We start from the raw sequence: 21142 nt of genomic DNA, 5'->3' as shown, positions 1-21142 counted from the left end.
TGAAATCCAACCACTATCCATCACATGACAGTTTTTCTGCAGGCTTCATTTGGTGCATGGGCCTTGAGCAAAAAGGATGTCTGCCCTCCCAAGAGCCTTACAACAAGAGGGACTTACTTCATGGAGAGAAACACAGAGGGAGCACGGAGTCCTTCTCACCCAGATGGGCAGCGAGTTTGTACAATGGTGCCGCACACCAGGCTAAGGATGAGGGTGAACTGTGAGCTCTTACTTGCAAGGTCGCCTGGGTGTGTGCTACCTAGGGTGGTCAAGTGTGAGAATGACAGTGACACTGTCCAATACAAGCATACGCCTCGCCGATTCCCATCTGCTTTGGCCATGTTGAAGCAATGACCGCAGCACTGACAGGGACCTTTTAAAATGCACAGCATCGACAGGCCCTCTGGAGACCCTGGAATTCCCGGGCATAGACACGGAGCAGGGACCCTCCCCGCTCCGTGCTCCCCACGAACGACCAAGTCCTGGCTGAGGGAGAGGTGCAGGTCAGGGGTCCAGAGCGTCCCCATAGGGAACCCAGCCTGGGTCCCACTTTGGCTTTCCCATGTAGGAGGTCAAGAGCTTGGGCCAACTCTCTCTGCACCATCTCCACCTGAGCAACGGGAAAATTAAGCCAACGTGGGGACAGCAGTGGTGAGGGGCGAATGCATGCCTATAGGGGTGGTACGCAGAGGTGATGGGATGTTTCTTAAGGAACGTTGAGCGGTGTATTTTCTGTATAAATAGGAGAGAGCTCATGAGGAAACAGATACTTACACCACATGTGCTCACACATGGACCTCACTCCCTGTCCCTCGGAATGTGTCACAACCCAAGGAATCAACACAAGAGACTTGTGTCCAGGGCAGGTGCCACCAGGGCATCACTATGACTGGGAAAGAGCTGCCTGCTCCACATCCCAGACTACCCCCTTTCCAAAAGGAACCCAGGATCTGGCTGCTCTCCAACCAATGCCCGCAAGGAAGACCCACCTTCTTCTTCTTCACCCCGATTGTTTGTCACTGGAGTGGGGCGCTCCAAAGCCATGCCATTATTATTAGTTGCGTCATCGGCCGGCATCTAGTGCAAGAAAACAGTGTGAGAATCTAAGCTTCCTGGTCTCTATGGACATGAGAATTTTCATGGTCTTTCTGCCCAGCAAAACCCAAAAGGGAAACACTCCTCGAGTCCACGGTCCCAAAGAAAACACAGAGGTCATCCTGGACAAAGGCTTCAAATCTTCCTGTAGGAATTCTTATGTGTACTTTGACCCAAACCCACCAAATTCTCTTGCAAGGAGGGCAATTCTCTGCTGGTAACATTGCTCTCAGCCGCACTTCCAGTTTCTAGAGGCTGCTGTCAATTTTTCAATCAGTCATGCATTGGGAGAGACATTCCGTCAACACTCGTCCAACCCAGGAAAAATGTAGGTCTCCACTGATTTGAACAGTGTAGACTTGCATAGTTGAAACTGACAGACAAAAGGAGGAAATTGGAGTTCCCGTTGTGGCACGGCGGAACCAAAACTGACTAGAAAGCATGAGGCTGCAGGTTTGATCCCTGGACTCGCTCAGTGGGTTAAGGATCTGGTGTTGCCATGCGCTGTGCTGTAGGTCACCGACTCGGCTCACATCGTGACTTGCTGTGGCTGTGGTATATGCCGGCAGCTGTAGTTCTGATTAGACCCCTAGCCTGGGAAACTCCATGTGCAGCAGGTGCAGCCATTAAAAACCAAAACCAAAACCAAAACCAGAGAGAGAGAGGGAGACAGAGAGAGACAGAGAGAGACAGAGAGAGAGAGAGAGGATAAAAGAAAAATTGAGGAAATGAAGTTATGCTTTTATCTCAGATAAGACAAGGCACTTACTGTGCAGCCACTTGGAGCCTCTATTCCTCCTGCGGTGCTGGGCAGCCTTTCATGGGAGCCCGGGGTTTCTTCTAGGAGGACACAGATGGAAGGGTCATGATATTGGTGACGCTGCTCAGGAACTATTCAGGCAGCATTGTTGGGGAGTGGTGTGTGAACCCAGGGAGGGAGAGTAAGGATGAGGGTGATTTTGAAGCATGGGCACACATGCTGTTGGCTGACCACTCTGGTGGGATGAGGCTGGCCAAGGGGAGGTTCCTTGACATCATGAGAAGGGGAGCTTTAAGCTTCCTAGCCAAAGCCAACATACTCAATTCAATGTAGGCAATTTGAAAAGAGGTAAATTCCAAATTCATGTTCTGGGGAACCTCCCGCTGTGGCTCCGTGCGTTAAGGACCCGAAGCTGTCTCTGTGAGGAGGCAGGGTCGCTCCCTAGCTTCCCTCAGGGGCCTAAGGATCCAGGGTTGCTGCATGCTGCGGCGTAGTGTGCACATGTGGCCTGGATCCGGTGGTGCCATGGCTGGGGTACAGCTCTGGGTGAACCCCTCCCCTGGGAACTTCCATATGCCACAGGTGTGGCCACACACACATAACAAAACAAAAACAAGTCATGCCATGTTTCAAGGACAGAGTCCAATGACTCCTCCAGCCTATTTTAAATCCCGTGGCGACTCCCGCTACTTCTTGGAATGTTCCAAGACCATTTTTCATCTCCACACGGTCACATGCCCTGCTTCTGCTCAGCACAGTGTGATGGCACAGGTATAATATTTATCCTTTGCATAACTGTTAACTATACAGTTCCGTAGCCTTTCTGACTTCCACACGCTTTTCTACCCATCAACACTACCTACACCCACACCTTTGTCATCCTACCCGACATGACCCATCACAACTCACCTTCCCCTGGCCACCAGGCCTTGGTAATTCCTGCTTCTGCTATATGAACGTGCCTACACAAGTAGTATTACACGGTATCTGTCTTGCTGTGCACCTGCCTTATTTCACTCACCACAATAGCTTTTTGTAGTGTTCGGTCCACCCATACCCTAACGTATTTCGAGCTTTAACTCCACTCTGCGGCTAAAGAGTAGCTCACTCGGAGTTTCTTTGGCATTTCATTTTGCCAGTCCTCTCATTCATCACCACATTCATCAAGGCCTTTTGCATAATGCCCATCTTGGGACTCCTGGGAGAAACAGGCCAGGGAGCATTCGGGTACGGATTTCTCTGTGCTATAATGGTGAGAAATCACATTGCACATCTGTCAAAGGGCAGAGCTTATAAGAGCACCAAGTATGACTCCTAAGGCAAACTATTAGTGTTCTGCTAATTGGAATAAAGGTACCACCAGCATGTGATACACTGTCAATGGCTGGACCTGGAGCGCGGTGGGATTCGGGAACCGTCTGTGTCATCTGTTGGACTTCTTTGTCCACATAATCCAGGTCGAAACAATGTCTAATAATTTAAAGACACCTGGAAACACGGCTTCCCTGAGGGAGACACAGCAGCTAATGTCCAAAAGCCAGCCGTCATCGACACCCTGGCTAGAGATCATCTTCACCCTCCAACATCAACCGGCTGTTGAGATTTCAAAGTCGTTTTATTTCCACAGGTATATAAACACTACCACCTGACTAAGTATGTTTCAACTTGGACACGCACGCACGCACGCACGCACGCACGCACGCACAAAGGATACCACAAAATACTTCCGAGTTCATTCGTATACAGGGGACCCTAAAGAAAAATTATTCTTGCATGCACCGAAGGAGAAAATCTCCACGTACCTGTCCCCGACCCATTAGCGGGGTGCACTCGCTGGTGGCGCCAGGAGCATAATTTTCTGATGCAGCCAGAGGTGGATCTTTGTGACATCTGTCGATTGTTCCTTTGGATCCGGAAGCAGCATCCTATGCAATCTATCACAACAGGGAGGACTGCTGACATCTTGCTGTCAGAAGACCGTAGGGAAATTTGTACTCATTTATTCCACTTAATCTTTTGGTCCCCTGGCTCACCAGCTGCCCGGGAGTGCTGCCTGGATCAAGGTCAGACTTAGAAGGATCATGCAGTTTAAAACAACCAACAGACAGGATTTTTGAACAACCACCTTTGTTTAACTGAGACCTTCCAGAAACACAGCAAAGGAAGAGTGATCGTGCCTGATGGTCTGGTTCAAACACATTCAGAAGAATCATGAACCTGGGGAAAGGGTTGTAGATCCCTAAGGGCCTCGATGCCCTGTTCTACGAGGTGGAAATGGTATTCTAGAAGGCTGACTTTTAGTATGATGTTATGAGGACGACTTCATGAAGTACGGGTAACATTTTAGAAAAAGGAAGGACGGGTGCCTCGTCAATGCTCCGTATGCGTTCAGCCTTGAGTGATGGCAAGAGTAAGCTAGACAGTCAGTGGTGGCTGAAAACCAAAGGGGGTAAATGGATGCCTCAAGTCGGGAAGGGTGGAAGCTTATTCCCCAGCATCTTCATGGGAACGATGCTTCGCAGCTCATGGACAGTACCTATTTTCATCTCCTCTGATACTCAGTCCTGTTGAAGGTGAGGAAGTGCAAACAGGACCCACATGAGGGGTAACCAAGTGACAGTCCAAGCGTCACAACAATGACGGGTGATGAATCTGAGGCAGGTGGACCAGACATATTAATTAAGACAACGAACCCGGAAGTTATACGCATAACTCTAGAGATAGCTCAGAGGGGTAGAAATGAGAAGAAAAACACAAGAAGGAAAAATGCAGGAGACAAAGTGAGCGAGCCCATCTGAAGGAACAGCCACTCGGGGGAGCAATGTAAACTTACCTTAGGAACAGTGATTGAGATTGCCCATTCCTAAAGCATGAGCCGTGAAGTGAGAGCGTCACACTGGCCACCACGTACAAACCTCTCAGGCCACAGAGCGACAGCCTGACCATGAGGCAAGAAGTGCACAAGCACATTACCGTGGTGACGTGTCATCGTACCACTTTCAGAGGGAAGTCAACCCCTGCACAGGATGGGTCCAACGGCTGCCGGCAGAGAGCGTGTTTCCATGGACAAGCTTGGCTTTTCAGAGGAGCCTTGTCATTTCCGAAACGGAATCTCAGGCTCCCACAGAACCCTCTGACTAAGAAAATAATTTCCTATGAGAGAGAACGACCTGTCCCCCAGGAGGAGTTGAGAGTGAACCTTGCAGGGTGAAGAGGCCAAAAAGCCAGCATGTGCAGAATTTAAGGAAGAACTACCCCTCCATTTCTACTCTTCCTGAGTCACTAGACATTTGCCAATCAAACCATTTCAAAACGTGAGATTTAAGGTTATTGTAACCAGGGTGAATGTTTTCATGTTTCATGACGACTGCTATTCTGCAGTGTCCTATTCAAGTTTGCTGCTCACAAAAATTACTATTTTTGATGCACATTGCAAGTAAGTCTCCAATTTGTCACATGCTTGTATCTTACTACAGTTACTCGTACATACAACCTGAGGAAAGTTTTCTTCTTTTGCCAAAAAGAAAAAAAAAAAAAAGGAAGAAAGAAAAAGAAAAAAAGAAAATCAGTAATTATTTCTGTAATTTCTGGCTTTGAGAAAGAAAAGGAGGAAGAATATTGTGACCATTATTCACACCAAGGATTAACGGCGCCCTTAAGAAAAGTTCCTCCTACTTAGGAACGTGAGCACAGGGGTTTCAAGACAAATTTTTCTATTAAACCATTGTGACTATTTCTAGACATGCATGTCAAAGGGGGCAATCGGTTTTTCAGGAGGAGGATACAACTTTTCCCCTAGAAGTTACGTACGGCCAGAAGTGTCCCAGTCCAGTCATAAAAGGAGCAGAATGTTTTGTAAAGCACACATGGTAATTTATGTCTCAAGTAAAAATCTCAGAACATTTTGGATGGGATAGTGATGGTGCACCAACGATTCATCCATTTAAACAGATTAGACTTACGACGTGCCTATTTATCCAAGAAGGAACTGGTAGGTGTTTGCTGGCAAAGAGGGGCACATTCAATTTGCAACTAAAAGAAACTTGTCAATGTCCAATTATTGATTTCAGTAGTGGAGAATTAACTGAGTTCGGATATAGATTCAACTTGCCATGTAGATTAGGCATTCCTTTGGCCAAGCCCTATGGTGGATTTGTTTTGTTTGGGGGTGGGGTGGGGGGGCGATCTTCCTCTAGTCAGATACTACAAATGTTTTGAAAAGCTGGTGACTATCGATACTAATGCATCAAGATAAATGATGTAAAAATGATGGGACAGGGCCAACTTGGAGAATATCACCGCTACATGCATTGTATCATGAACAGCCTAGCCAAATCCTGCTGCCTATAAAGAGCATTAGCCACCATGCTTATGGAGTGCACCTCTGTGTTCCCTCCTAATTGCATCCTATGTTGGAACCCCAACTTCCAGTGGGATGGTACCGGGAGGTGGGGCCTTTGGGAGGCAATTGGTTTATGAGTGTGGAGTCCCTCTAGGTGGACTAGAGCTCTCCCCTTTTCCTCTTTGTTCTTTTTTATTTTTTGTCAGGTGAGGAGGATGCATGAGAAAAATGACCCTGTGTAAACGCGAAAGAAGGAAGACAAAACAAGGAGAGGCGGTAGACAAGGGGATGGGCAAAGGCCCTGGAGTGCACACGGGTAGCTGCAGAGGGCCAAGGAACAGGAGGAAGGCTGCTCTCCCCAGGCTTGCAAGGAGACACCTCCCCCAGTGTTCACTCCAGGGGAGGGGATGGCCTTCCTCTTAGCCACTCAAGCAGGGGTCCAAGGAAGAACCCAAAGCATTAAACATCTGGGGACCAACCTGAGCCAGGAGCTGCAAGACCTCTGCGCCGAGAGCAATAAAACATGACTCAAGGAAATTAAGGAGGAGTCAAAGAAGGGCAGACATAGGCCACGCTCCTGGCTTGGAAAAAATGAATATCCTAAAAATGGCCGTTCTACGCAAAGCAATCTACAGATGCAATGCCATCCCTATCCGTGATCGTTTTCGCAGAACTAGAACAAAACCGTCCAAACATTTACACGGAACCTAAACAGGCCCGGAATGGCCAAGGCAATCCTGAGGAGCAAAAACCAAGCAGGAGGCACACCTCTCCCAGACTTCGGTCAATATTACAAAGCTACGGTAAGCAAGACAGTGTGGCAAAGGTACCAAAACCGACACACAGACCACTGGAACAGAAGACAGAACCCAGAAATAAACCCCAAACCGACGGTCAATTATTCTTCAACAAAGGGGGCAAGAATGTCAAGGGGGGAAAAGACAGTCTGTTCAGCGCGTGGTGCTGGGAAGCTGGACAGCCACATGAAAATCCAGGAAACTGGAAAACAACACCCTCAAACCGTGCACAAAAAGAAACTCAAAACGGCTTAAAGACTTAAACCTAAGACAAGACACCATCAACAGCAAACACAAACAACGACCCACTTGAAAAATGGGCAAGAGAACTGAATAGACAGTCACCCAAGGAAGATAGACAGATGGCCAACAGGCACACGAAAACATGCTCAACACCATGAATGATTAGAACAAGGCAAATCCAAGCTGCTAAGAAGTACCACCTCGCACCTGTCAGAAGGGCCATCATTAGTAAGGCTAGAAATTACAAATGCTGGAGAGGGTGTGCAGAAGAGGGTACCCTCCCACCCTGTTGGTAGGAATGTAACTTGGCACAGCCGCTATGGAAAGCACCATGCAGGGACCTCGGAAAACTAAATATAGAACTAGCATGTGGCCCAGAAATCCCACTCTTGGGCGTATGTGGGGACAAGACTTGCCTTGAACAAGATACAGGCACCCATGGACGTTGACGACAGCGCCGAGTGTCCAGTGCGGCACTCCTCACGCTAGCCAAGACGTGGAAACCACCTAAACGTCCACCGACAGATGAATGGGTTAACAAGAGGTGGGATATATACACAATGCGGTACTCCTCAGCCGTGAAAGGAAGGAATTAGTGCCATTTGCAGCAGAGTGGATGGAACTAGAGGCGCTCATCCTAAGCAAAGTCCCTCAGAAAGAGAAACACCAACCCCACATGATGTCACTTATATCTGGACTCTAAAACACAGCACAAATGATCCTTTCCACGGAACAGAAACTCAAGGACTTGCAGAAGAGACTTGTGCTTGCCAGTGGGGTCAGGGAGGAAGTGGGATGCACTGGGACTCTGGGCTTTAGGGATGCAAACAATTGCATCTGGACTGGCTATGCGATGAGAGCCCACTGGATCGCACAGGGATACAATATCCAGCCACTCACGAAGGAACGTGATAGAGGATAGTGGGAGAAAATGTAAGCATGTATATGGGTGTGTCTGTGTGCGTGTGTGCACGCGTGTGCGACAGGATCACTTTCCTGCACAGCAGAAATTAACAGAAAAATTTAAACCGAGTGTAAAGGAAAAAATTAAAATCATTTAAGAAAACTTAGAACTTTCCTGGAGGGGTAATTCTAGGAAAAGTATGCTAATGAAGGGATCTTAAACCCAAAACGTTGATCTTAAAAACCAAAAATAGAACACATGACAATACTGAAATCCAACCACTATCCATCACATGACAGTTTTTCTGCAGGCTTCATTTGGTGCATGGGCCTTGAGCAAAAAGGATGTCTGCCCTCCCAAGAGCCTTACAACAAGAGGGACTTACTTCATGGAGAGAAACACAGAGGGAGCACGGAGTCCTTCTCACCCAGATGGGCAGCGAGTTTGTACAATGGTGCCGCACACCAGGCTAAGGATGAGGGTGAACTGTGAGCTCTTACTTGCAAGGTCGCCTGGGTGTGTGCTACCTAGGGTGGTCAAGTGTGAGAATGACAGTGACACTGTCCAATACAAGCATACGCCTCGCCGATTCCCATCTGCTTTGGCCATGTTGAAGCAATGACCGCAGCACTGACAGGGACCTTTTAAAATGCACAGCATCGACAGGCCCTCTGGAGACCCTGGAATTCCCGGGCATAGACACGGAGCAGGGACCCTCCCCGCTCCGTGCTCCCCACGAACGACCAAGTCCTGGCTGAGGGAGAGGTGCAGGTCAGGGGTCCAGAGCGTCCCCATAGGGAACCCAGCCTGGGTCCCACTTTGGCTTTCCCATGTAGGAGGTCAAGAGCTTGGGCCAACTCTCTCTGCACCATCTCCACCTGAGCAACGGGAAAATTAAGCCAACGTGGGGACAGCAGTGGTGAGGGGCGAATGCATGCCTATAGGGGTGGTACGCAGAGGTGATGGGATGTTTCTTAAGGAACGTTGAGCGGTGTATTTTCTGTATAAATAGGAGAGAGCTCATGAGGAAACAGATACTTACACCACATGTGCTCACACATGGACCTCACTCCCTGTCCCTCGGAATGTGTCACAACCCAAGGAGTCAACACAAGAGACTTGTGTCCAGGGCAGGTGCCACCAGGGCATCACTATGACTGGGAAAGAGCTGCCTGCTCCACATCCCAGACTACCCCCTTTCCAAAAGGAACCCAGGATCTGGCTGCTCTCCAACCAATGCCCGCAAGGAAGACCCACCTTCTTCTTCTTCACCCCGATTGTTTGTCACTGGAGTGGGGCGCTCCAAAGCCATGCCATTATTATTAGTTGCGTCATCGGCCGGCATCTAGTGCAAGAAAACAGTGTGAGAATCTAAGCTTCCTGGTCTCTATGGACATGAGAATTTTCATGGTCTTTCTGCCCAGCAAAACCCAAAAGGGAAACACTCCTCGAGTCCACGGTCCCAAAGAAAACACAGAGGTCATCCTGGACAAAGGCTTCAAATCTTCCTGTAGGAATTCTTATGTGTACTTTGACCCAAACCCACCAAATTCTCTTGCAAGGAGGGCAATTCTCTGCTGGTAACATTGCTCTCAGCCGCACTTCCAGTTTCTAGAGGCTGCTGTCAATTTTTCAATCAGTCATGCATTGGGAGAGACATTCCGTCAACACTCGTCCAACCCAGGAAAAATGTAGGTCTCCACTGATTTGAACAGTGTAGACTTGCATAGTTGAAACTGACAGACAAAAGGAGGAAATTGGAGTTCCCGTTGTGGCACGGCGGAACCAAAACTGACTAGAAAGCATGAGGCTGCAGGTTTGATCCCTGGACTCGCTCAGTGGGTTAAGGATCTGGTGTTGCCATGCGCTGTGCTGTAGGTCACCGACTCGGCTCACATCGTGACTTGCTGTGGCTGTGGTATATGCCGGCAGCTGTAGTTCTGATTAGACCCCTAGCCTGGGAAACTCCATGTGCAGCAGGTGCAGCCATTAAAAACCAAAACCAAAACCAAAACCAGAGAGAGAGAGGGAGACAGAGAGAGACAGAGAGAGACAGAGAGAGACAGAGAGAGAGAGAGAGGATAAAAGAAAAATTGAGGAAATGAAGTTATGCTTTTATCTCAGATAAGACAAGGCACTTACTGTGCAGCCACTTGGAGCCTCTATTCCTCCTGCGGTGCTGGGCAGCCTTTCATGGGAGCCCGGGGTTTCTTCTAGGAGGACACAGATGGAAGGGTCATGATATTGGTGACGCTGCTCAGGAACTATTCAGGCAGCATTGTTGGGGAGTGGTGTGTGAACCCAGGGAGGGAGAGTAAGGATGAGGGTGATTTTGAAGCATGGGCACACATGCTGTTGGCTGACCACTCTGGTGGGATGAGGCTGGCCAAGGGGAGGTTCCTTGACATCATGAGAAGGGGAGCTTTAAGCTTCCTAGCCAAAGCCAACATACTCAATTCAATGTAGGCAATTTGAAAAGAGGTAAATTCCAAATTCATGTTCTGGGGAACCTCCCGCTGTGGCTCCGTGCGTTAAGGACCCGAAGCTGTCTCTGTGAGGAGGCAGGGTCGCTCCCTAGCTTCCCTCAGGGGCCTAAGGATCCAGGGTTGCTGCATGCTGCGGCGTAGTGTGCACATGTGGCCTGGATCCGGTGGTGCCATGGCTGGGGTACAGCTCTGGGTGAACCCCTCCCCTGGGAACTTCCATATGCCACAGGTGTGGCCACACACACATAACAAAACAAAAACAAGTCATGCCATGTTTCAAGGACAGAGTCCAATGACTCCTCCAGCCTATTTTAAATCCCGTGGCGACTCCCGCTACTTCTTGGAATGTTCCAAGACCATTTTTCATCTCCACACGGTCACATGCCCTGCTTCTGCTCAGCACAGTGTGATGGCACAGGTATAATATTTATCCTTTGCATAACTGTTAACTATACAGTTCCGTAGCCTTTCTGACTTCCACACGCTTTTCTACCCATCAACACTACCTACACCCACACCTTTGTCATCCTACCCGACATGACCCATCACAACTCACCTTCCCCTGGCCACCAGGCCTTGGTAATTCCTGCTTCTGCTATATGAACGTGCCTACACAAGTAGTATTACACGGTATCTGTCTTGCTGTGCACCTGCCTTATTTCACTCACCACAATAGCTTTTTGTAGTGTTCGGTCCACCCATACCCTAACGTATTTCGAGCTTTAACTCCACTCTGCGGCTAAAGAGTAGCTCACTCGGAGTTTCTTTGGCATTTCATTTTGCCAGTCCTCTCATTCATCACCACATTCATCAAGGCCTTTTGCATAATGCCCATCTTGGGACTCCTGGGAGAAACAGGCCAGGGAGCATTCGGGTACGGATTTCTCTGTGCTATAATGGTGAGAAATCACATTGCACATCTGTCAAAGGGCAGAGCTTATAAGAGCACCAAGTATGACTCCTAAGGCAAACTATTAGTGTTCTGCTAATTGGAATAAAGGTACCACCAGCATGTGATACACTGTCAATGGCTGGACCTGGAGCGGTGGGATTCGGGAACCGTCTGTGTCATCTGTTGGACTTCTTTGTCCACATAATCCAGGTCGAAACAATGTCTAATAATTTAAAGACACCTGGAAACACGGCTTCCCTGAGGGAGACACAGCAGCTAATGTCCAAAAGCCAGCCGTCATCGACACCCTGGCTAGAGATCATCTTCACCCTCCAACATCAACCGGCTGTTGAGATTTCAAAGTCGTTTTATTTCCACAGGTATATAAACACTACCACCTGACTAAGTATGTTTCAACTTGGACACACACGCACGCACAAAGGATACCACAAAATACTTCCGAGTTCATTCGTATACAGGGGACCCTAAAGAAAAATTATTCTTGCATGCACCGAAGGAGAAAATCTCCACGTACCTGTCCCCGACCCATTAGCGGGGTGCACTCGCTGGTGGCGCCAGGAGCATAATTTTCTGATGCAGCCAGAGGTGGATCTTTGTGACATCTGTCGATTGTTCCTTTGGATCCGGAAGCAGCATCCTATGCAATCTATCACAACAGGGAGGACTGCTGACATCTTGCTGTCAGAAGACCGTAGGGAAATTTGTACTCATTTATTCCATTTAATCTTTTGGTCCCCTGGCTCACCAGCTGCCCGGGAGTGCTGCCTGGATCAAGGTCAGACTTAGAAGGATCATGCAGTTTAAAACAACCAACAGACAGGATTTTTGAACAACCACCTTTGTTTAACTGAGACCTTCTAGAAACACAGCAAAGGAAGAGTGATCGTGCCTGATGGTCTGGTTCAAACACATTCAGAAGAATCATGAACCTGGGGAAAGGGTTGTAGATCCCTAAGGGCCTCGATGCCCTGTTCTACGAGGTGGAAATGGTATTCTAGAAGGCTGACTTTTAGTATGATGTTATGAGGACGACTTCATGAAGTACGGGTAACATTTTAGAAAAAGGAAGGACGGGTGCCTCGTCAATGCTCCGTATGCGTTCAGCCTTGAGTGATGGCAAGAGTAAGCTAGACAGTCAGTGGTGGCTGAAAACCAAAGGGGGTAAATGGATGCCTCAAGTCGGGAAGGGTGGAAGCTTATTCCCCAGCATCTTCATGGGAACGATGCTTCGCAGCTCATGGACAGTACCTATTTTCATCTCCTCTGATACTCAGTCCTGTTGAAGGTGAGGAAGTGCAAACAGGACCCACATGAGGGGTAACCAAGTGACAGTCCAAGCGTCACAACAATGACGGGTGATGAATCTGAGGCAGGTGGACCAGACATATTAATTAAGACAACGAACCCGGAAGTTATACGCATAACTCTAGAGATAGCTCAGAGGGGTAGAAATGAGAAGAAAAACACAAGAAGGAAAAATGCAGGAGACAAAGTGAGCGAGCCCATCTGAAGGAACAGCCACTCGGGGGAGCAATGTAAACTTACCTTAGGAACAGTGATTGAGATTGCCCATTCCTAAAGCATGAGCCGTGAAGTGAGAGCGTCACACTGGCCACCACGTACAAACCTCTCAGGCCACAGAGCGACAGCCTGACCATGAGGCAAGAAGTGCACAAGCACATTACCGTGGTGACGTGTCATCGTACCACTTTCAGAGGGAAGTCAACCCCTGCACAGGATGGGTCCAACGGCTGCCGGCAGAGAGCGTGTTTCCATGGACAAGCTTGGCTTTTCAGAGGAGCCTTGTCATTTCCGAAACGGAATCTCAGGCTCCCACAGAACCCTCTGACTAAGAAAATAATTTCCTATGAGAGAGAACGACCTGTCCCCCAGGAGGAGTTGAGAGTGAACCTTGCAGGGTGAAGAGGCCAAAAAGCCAGCATGTGCAGAATTTAAGGAAGAACTACCCCTCCATTTCTACTCTTCCTGAGTCACTAGACATTTGCCAATCAAACCATTTCAAAACGTGAGATTTAAGGTTATTGTAACCAGGGTGAATGTTTTCATGTTTCATGACGACTGCTATTCTGCAGTGTCCTATTCAAGTTTGCTGCTCACAAAAATTACTATTTTTGATGCACATTGCAAGTAAGTCTCCAATTTGTCACATGCTTGTATCTTACTACAGTTACTCGTACATACAACCTGAGGAAAGTGTTCTAGCTAAGAGGAACCTAATCAATGGGAAAAGACCCCCAAAGCCAGCCCTGTTTCAAGCATAGATACCCAGACACGTTCTGCTGGTCTGAAGTTTCTGCTAAATAGACACTGTCTTCTTGACTTCCTCCCAGATCATCTGCTCCCAAAAAGCCACATTGTACTGACTGTATTTATCATCTCTTCCGTAAGTCTTTGCACTTAATTACTGTTTAAACTTTCATAGAGGGTTGACTTCTATTCTAGGAAAAGTATGCTAATAAATGTATTCCCACACTCTCCTAAAGAAAATCAAATACGGAATATGTAACATTACCAAAATCCTGCCGGTAAAGATGGTCACTATCAATCACACCACTATTTTTCTCCCAGTATTCATTGTCTACAAAATGTGTGCAGGTGCCTGAATGAAATGCTGTCCGACTTCACAGTGTGGGACAGTATATCTCAGAGAGAAACAGAGAGTGATCAGCACTGACTGCTCACCCAGCTGTGCAGGAGGTTTGTGCAACCGTGCTGGACACGAGGCTACAAATGAGATGATGAGGTTTCACTCTAAGCTTTTATTTGCAGCATCCCCTGGGTGTGTGCTATGTAGGGTTATCAATTGTAAGCCCTAAAGTGAATATATACAGATGTATGTATATACATATACATATATATGTGTATATATGTATATAGGGTTATATATATGTATATGTATATATATATGTCTATATGTATATGTATATAGGGTTGTCAATTGTAAGCCTTAAAGTGACTATATATGTGTGTGTGTATATATATGTATCTGTATATATATACATATCCCTGAATTCTCTGCTGTTTTGGCCATGTTTAAGAAATGACACCAGCACTGAGAGTTCATATTATAAGGATGGGCATGGTCTAGAGGAGCTGTGGAGCTATGTAGATGCTGCTAGGCCCAGGCATGGATGTCAAGCAGGACCCTCACCCTCTTGTTCCATGACTGATCATTCCCTGTTGAGTGATAAGTGCAGGTCGGGGGTCCAGAGCATACCCATGGGATTATGGCATGGTTCCCACTTTGGCTTTTCCACATAGGTCAGGAGCTTGGGCCATCTGACTCTGCACCATCTCCCCCTGAGCAACCGGAATATTAAGCCCACTTGGGAACAGCGGTGGCAAAGGGAGAAGGAATGAATGCAGAGCAGCTGAGCAGAGGGGGTGGTATTTGTCTTCCATGAAGTTGCCAGGCCTATTTGTGGTGGAAACAGACAATAGGTCCTGAGGAAACATATACTCACACCACATGTGCTCACATATGGACCTTGCTTCCCATGTCTCATATCTTACCACAAAGCACAATCTACAGGATAGACTTGCATCCAGGGCATGTACGACTTGGGCATCACTATGACTGGGAAAGAGCTACATGCTCTACACCCCCAATCCTCTTTTCAAAAGGAACCCTGGGTCTGGCTGCTCTCCAACCAATGCCAGCAAGGAAGACCCACCTTCTTCTTCATCCTGATTGTTCGTCACTGGAGTGATAATTTCTGTATAAGTATCATTTTCATCAGTTACCTCATCTACAAGGACCTAGAGAAAAGAAGACATGGTGAGAATCTAAGCTTCCTGTGCTCTATGAACACAAGGTTTTTCATTGTCTGTCCACACAAAACCAAATGGGAAATTGTCCCTGAGCCCATGTTCCCAAGGAATCTAAAGAGGTTGTCTGTGAGAAATGCTTCAACTTTTCCCGGAAGATCTCTCGATTTTGACCAAAAATTACAAAACCCTATTGTTATTAGGCCTATTCTCTGAGAAAATGCTCCCAACCAAAAACACATGTTGTAACAGATGCTGTCATTTTTAAAATGTCCATCTGAATCATCCATTTGGACAGACACACAATTAAGAGTCATCCAAGCCAGGAAAACTGTATATATCCACTGCTCAAAACACTGTAGACTTTTGTATTTGAATTAGTTTGAAAAGCAGGAAATGAAGCTATGTTTTTTTTTAATCAGATAAATAAACATCACTTACCATGGTGGCAGAAGGAGCGGCCACGACTGACCTGAGGCTGGACCACTCCTCCCCCAGGTCCTCAGGATCTTCTAGGAGAACACAGAATAAAGGTCATGGTTATTGTTGATGCTGGTCAGGAATTATTCAAGCAGTGATGTTGAAGGTAGTGTGTAAAAGCAAGGTGGGTGAGTAAGGATGTGGGTGACAAATAAGCATGGGCTCTCATGCTATTAGCCGACCTCTTTGGTGGACTGAGGATGGCAAAGGAGAGGTCCACTGAAAAACGGAGGAAGGGAGCCTTAAGCTTGCTAGCTAAAGCCAACCTCATCAATACAACTTAGGGAATTTGAAAAAAGGGTGAATTAAAAATTCATGCTTTGGGGAGTTCCTGCTGTGAGTGGCTCAGCAGGTGAAAGAATCCAGTGTTGTCTCTCTGAGGATGCAAGTTCAACACCAAGCCTCCCCCAGAGGGTTAAGGATACAGCTTTACTGCATGATGCAGTAAAGTGTGCAGATGTGGCTTGGATCTGGTGTTGCCATGGCTGGGGTACAGCTCTGAGTCAATCCCTAGCCCAGGAACTTCCATATGCCACAGGTGTGGCCATAAAAACATAACAAAACAAAAAGAAGTCATGCTATGTTTCAAGGACAGAGTCCAATGACTCCTCCAGCCCATTTTAAATCCCATGGCGATTCCTGCTACTGCTTGAAATGTTATGAGACCATTTTATCTCCCACATATTCACATGCCTTGCTTCTGCTCAGCATCTCTTCTGCTTGATGATTTTTTACTTCCTTCAGTGTGATGACACAGATATAGTATGTACCCTTTGCATAATTTTAAAGTAAACAGTTCCATAGCATTTTTTACTCCCACACTGATTGGAACCCATCAATGCTAGCTATACCCACATCTTTGTCATCATAATCAACATGACCTCTATACACATTAGGTCACAATTCACCTTCCCCTTGCCACCAGGCCTTGGCAATTTCTACTTCTACTATATGAATTTGCCTATACAATTAGTATTACATGATATTTGTCTTGTGCACCTGCCTTACTTCTCTCACGACAATAGATTTTTGTATTATATGGTCCACCTATACTCTAGCATATTTCAAGCTTTAACTCCACTCTGTGGCTGAAGACTATTCCATTTTGTGTTATACTTCCCATTTCATTTTTCCAGTATTCCCATTCATCATCACATTATTCACACCCTTTGGTTACTGCCCATCTTTTGACTCTTGGGAGAAATATGCCAGGGAGCATTAGGGTATAGATTTCTCTGTGGTATAATGGTGACAGGTAAAGGTGTGCATTTGTCAAACAGCAGAGCTTATAAGAGCACCAAGTATGAATCTTAAAGCAAACTACAGACTTTCCATCAATAAAAATGTATCCATATTGTCTCACTAATTGTAATAAAGGTACCAAAAGCATGTTATATGTTATCCATGGCTGAACCTGGAGTGATGGGATTCAAGAACTGTCTGTGTCATCTCTTTGACTTCTTTGTTGATATAACCCAGTTCTAAACAATGTCCAATAATTGAAAGAAATCTGGAAACATGGTTTCACTAATGGAGGCCTATCAGCTAATGTCCAAAAACCAGCTAATATCTATACCCTAGACAGAGACCATCTTCCCTCTTAAACTTCAACCAGCCATTGAGATTTCCATGTATTTTTATTTCCATAGCTATAACATGACCACTGACTAAATATCTTTCAATTTGGAATCACAGGAAAAAAAAGGGACATCACATAATATGTAATGGTTCTTCCTTATATAGAGGACACTAAAGTAAAATTATTCTTTCAAGAACTGAATGAAAAATTCTCCACAGTACATTCATCAGACTCATGTGGAGTGTGAACCATCTGTTTGTGGTGACAGCAACATAAGTTTTTCACACAGCCATAGGTAGATTTTTGTGACCTCAGAGCCCAGCTACTTCTAATCTGGAAGCAGGATCCCACAAAATGCATTACCACAGAGAGAACTGTTAACAACTTGCTGTCAGAAAATCATAGGGAAATTAGTACGCATTTATTCCATTTAATCTTTCAGTCCCCAGGCTCGCTAGCTGCCCAGGAGAGCTGCCCGGATCAGAACATAGAAAATTGAGCAGTTTAAAACAACTAATAGACAGGTTTTATGAAACAAATAACTTTAACTAAGAGGTTCTAGAAACACAGAAAAGCACAGTGATTGTGCCTAATGGTCTGGTTCAAACATATTTAGAAGAATCATGAACCTGGGAAAGGGTTGTAGATCCCTAAGTACCTCAATGCCCTGTTCTAAGATATAGAAATTATAATCTGGCCAACTTTTAGTATTATGTTATGAGGATGACTTCAGGATGTATGGGTAACAGTTTAGAAAAAGGACAGATGGGTGCTTCATCAGTGCTCAGTATGTGTTCAGCCTTGAGTGATGGCAAGAATAAGCTATACATTCAGTGGTTGTTGAAGCCAAAGAGGATAAGTGGATGCTCCAAGTCAGGAAGGGTGGAAGCTTACTCTCCAGCATCTTCATGGGACCGATGCTTCCCAGCTCATGGACAGTATCTATTTTCATCTTCTCTGATACCCAGTCCAGTTGTATGGGAGGAAGTGCAAACAGGGGCTATAACCCATAGAGTACAGTGGGGGGCACTGACATGTAGAGTGATGAAGTGACTTTCCAAGAGTCACAACAATGTTGAATAAAAGATATGTGGCAGGAATGGAGCTGGTTGCTGGAGGACAGAAATCCCTGCCCAGGGTTCTGAGATCATGTCCTGGACACCTGAATCAGTAGCTCCCTTCAATCACAATCCCTCCTGCCCCATGGTTTCTGTAGGTTAGTTCTGATGTCCCGGAGGAATTGCCTGAGCTTAGAGAAGAGCCCACACCCTCACTCCACCTTTGATCCCATCTTTCACCTAGTGAACCACAATATAAATATTTCTTCCAAACAAAGCCCTTCTGAAGGTCTGAAGGACCTGGGGATTCTAATTGCTCTTGTTCTCCCCGAATCTTCTTCCTGTCAGCTGTCTTTGTCCAGAGGAGCTTCCCAATGACCACTTGACCCAGAGCTCCAAACATTCAAAACCAAACTCCACATGATGGCTCTGCCAAGAACCAGCTTCCTTTCATTGGACCAACCCTGGAGGCTGAGTCAAGAGTAAGTCTGAGGTGCTCAGGGTCTCCCTGAGAGTTGATCTGAGTATCCATCTGGGCAGCCTGGACAAAGGGCTGGCTAAGGATGGGCAGGGCTCAGGTCCTCACCAAAATTCTGCTCTATCAACTCCTCATCCATCTCTAGACCCTTGTAGAGGAAATAAAGTGTCCCACATCAATTTGAAAGCCACGTCCATGCCCAAGAGGCTTGAAATGCCTCGCAGATTGCTCCTTGAGGATCTCCAGACTGACCCTCCTTCCATCACTGACCAAATGTTCACTCCACTCAGCAATTGCACTCTTCCTTCTCATCAAACACCCTGGCAACACCCAAAGAGCCCGTGATCCTGTCCAAATCAACCCATGGGAATCCTGCCAGTAAATCCCAGTTTCCTTGCTTTATAACACTCTCTGTATGTAGACCCCCCCACTGTTTGGTTTCAGATTTTGACAGCTACATTCAGAAGAGCTGAGTTGTAATCCCTGTTCCTCCTGGAATATCCATTCCTGGGGAGGCACCCTGTTTTACCTGCTTCAGTGGAAGCAGTGTGGGTGCATTCCCTTTGTCTTTTCTCTGGTTGAGTGTGTACAAAATTGGCATTAGGAAATAATATGGTTCTCTACATTCAGGGAAACATTTCAGGCTGGTGTATCAGACATAGGAATTAATACAACAAAACTGGAAGTTACACTTATAACTCTATAGATAGTTTAGACTGATAGAAAAGAGAAAAAAAATAAAAGATGAGGAAAATGAGCAAAATTAGCAAGCCCATTTGAAGGAACACACATTAGAGGATCCATGTAAACTTACCTATGGGACAGCGATTGAAAATTCCTTCTCCTAAATTCTGAAATCTAAGTCAGAGATTCACAGTTGCGGGCAGACAGCAAATGCTAAGTCCACAGAGTGAGAGTCTGACCATGAGGCACGAAGTGCATAATCACATTACCATGGTGATGTGTCATAATAGAACTTTCAGAGGCAAGTCAACCCTGCCCAGGATGGGTCTAGGGGCAGCTACCAGAAAGTATGTTTCCAAGGACAAGTTTGGCTTTTCAGAGGAAACATTTTATTTCCAAAATTGAATCTCAGGCTCCCACATAACTCTCTGATTAAGAAAATAAATTTCTATGAGAGAGAATGACCTGTCCCACAGGAGGAGTTGAGAGTGAACCTTGCAGGGTGAAGAGGCAAAAAGCCAGCATGTGGAGAATTTAAAGAAGTCCCATTACTATTTAACTTATCATACCCCTCCATTTCTTCTCTTCCTGAGTCACTGGACATTGACAGATAAAACCATTTCAAAATGTGAGATTTAAGCTTATTATAACCAAAGTTAATGTTTTCATGTTTCATCTCAACTGCTATTCTGCAGCATCCTATCAATACACATTTTCTCCTCACAAAAACTTATAATTTTGGTGTGTATTGCAAGTAATTTTCCAATTTATCACATTTTTTTCATTTACTACAGTTACTTGTACTTATATAATGAGAAAATTCTTTTCATTTGCCAAAAAAAAAATCCAGTAAATATTTTTGTAATTTATGGCTTTGAGAAAGAAAAGGAGGAAGAACACTGTGACCATTATTCATACTAAGGGTTAAATACACCTTTAAGAAAAGATTTTACTTAAAAAAAAAAAAAATGAAGTTCCCGTCGTGGCGCAGTGGTTAACGAATACCACTGGGAACCATGAGTTTGCAGGTTCGGTCCCTGCCCTTGCTCAGTGGGTTAACGATCTGACGTTGCCATGAGCTGTGGTGTAGGTTGCAGACGCGGCTCAGATCCCGAGTTGCTGTGGCACTGGCATTGGCCGGTGGCTACAGCTCCAATTGGACCCCTAGCCTGGGAACCTCCATATGCCGCAGGAGCGGCCCAAGAAATAGCAAAAAGACAAAAAAAGAAAAAAAAAAAAAAAGCTTTTACTAATTAGGAAAATAAGCAGAGGTGTTGCAAGACAAATTTTTCTGTTAAGCAATTGTATTTCTAAAGATGCATGTCAAAGGAGACCAATCAATTTTTAGGAAGAGGATACGATGTTTCCCCCAGAAGTTATGTACAGCCAGAAATATCCCAGTCCATTCATAAAAGGTGTTGTAAAGCACATGTGGTTATTTACGTCTCAAATAAAAATCTCAGAACATTTTGGATGTGATAATGATGGGGCACCAATAATTCATCCATTTAAACAGATTAGGTTGCCAATGTGC

At 46.0% G+C, this 21142-nt stretch overlaps 1 protein-coding gene across 31 annotated transcripts in view; it reads right to left on the bottom strand.

The window, feature by feature from the left end:
• The window catches only part of LOC100519166 (uncharacterized), a 191758-nt gene that overhangs the window by 29993 nt on the left and 140623 nt on the right, over positions 1 to 21142 (bottom strand). For 20 of the 31 annotated variants that reach the window (XR_014840446.1, XR_014840442.1, XR_014840440.1 and 17 more), the window contains 8 exons: positions 15771 to 15841; positions 15236 to 15320; positions 12055 to 12186; positions 10284 to 10354; positions 9399 to 9486; positions 3658 to 3789; positions 1865 to 1935; positions 990 to 1077 (listed from right to left, as the gene is read on the bottom strand). Coding sequence is in view for 24 of the 31 variants with exons in the window: in XM_085017174.1 (XP_084873300.1) it covers positions 990 to 1077; positions 1865 to 1935; positions 3658 to 3789; positions 9399 to 9486; positions 10284 to 10354; positions 12055 to 12186; positions 15236 to 15320; positions 15771 to 15841 (738 nt within the window). In the remaining 7 variants the exon portion in view is untranslated. The remainder of the gene's footprint in view (positions 1 to 989; positions 1078 to 1864; positions 1936 to 3657; positions 3790 to 9398; positions 9487 to 10283; positions 10355 to 12054; positions 12187 to 15235; positions 15321 to 15770; positions 15842 to 21142) is intronic. The other 11 variants (XR_014840445.1, XM_085017195.1, XM_085017183.1 and 8 more) reach the window with 1 other exon arrangement.

Source organism: Sus scrofa, chromosome 3 (genome assembly GCF_054392235.1).
Source record: "Sus scrofa isolate SSC_HxYL_T2T_F1_AM1 chromosome 3, Sscrofa_HxYL_maternal_Yorkshire_Landrace_v2.0, whole genome shotgun sequence".
NCBI lineage: Eukaryota > Metazoa > Chordata > Mammalia > Artiodactyla > Suidae > Sus > Sus scrofa.
Note: the sequence above shows the minus strand (reverse complement) of the source record. Positions and strands in the feature narration are given on the sequence as shown.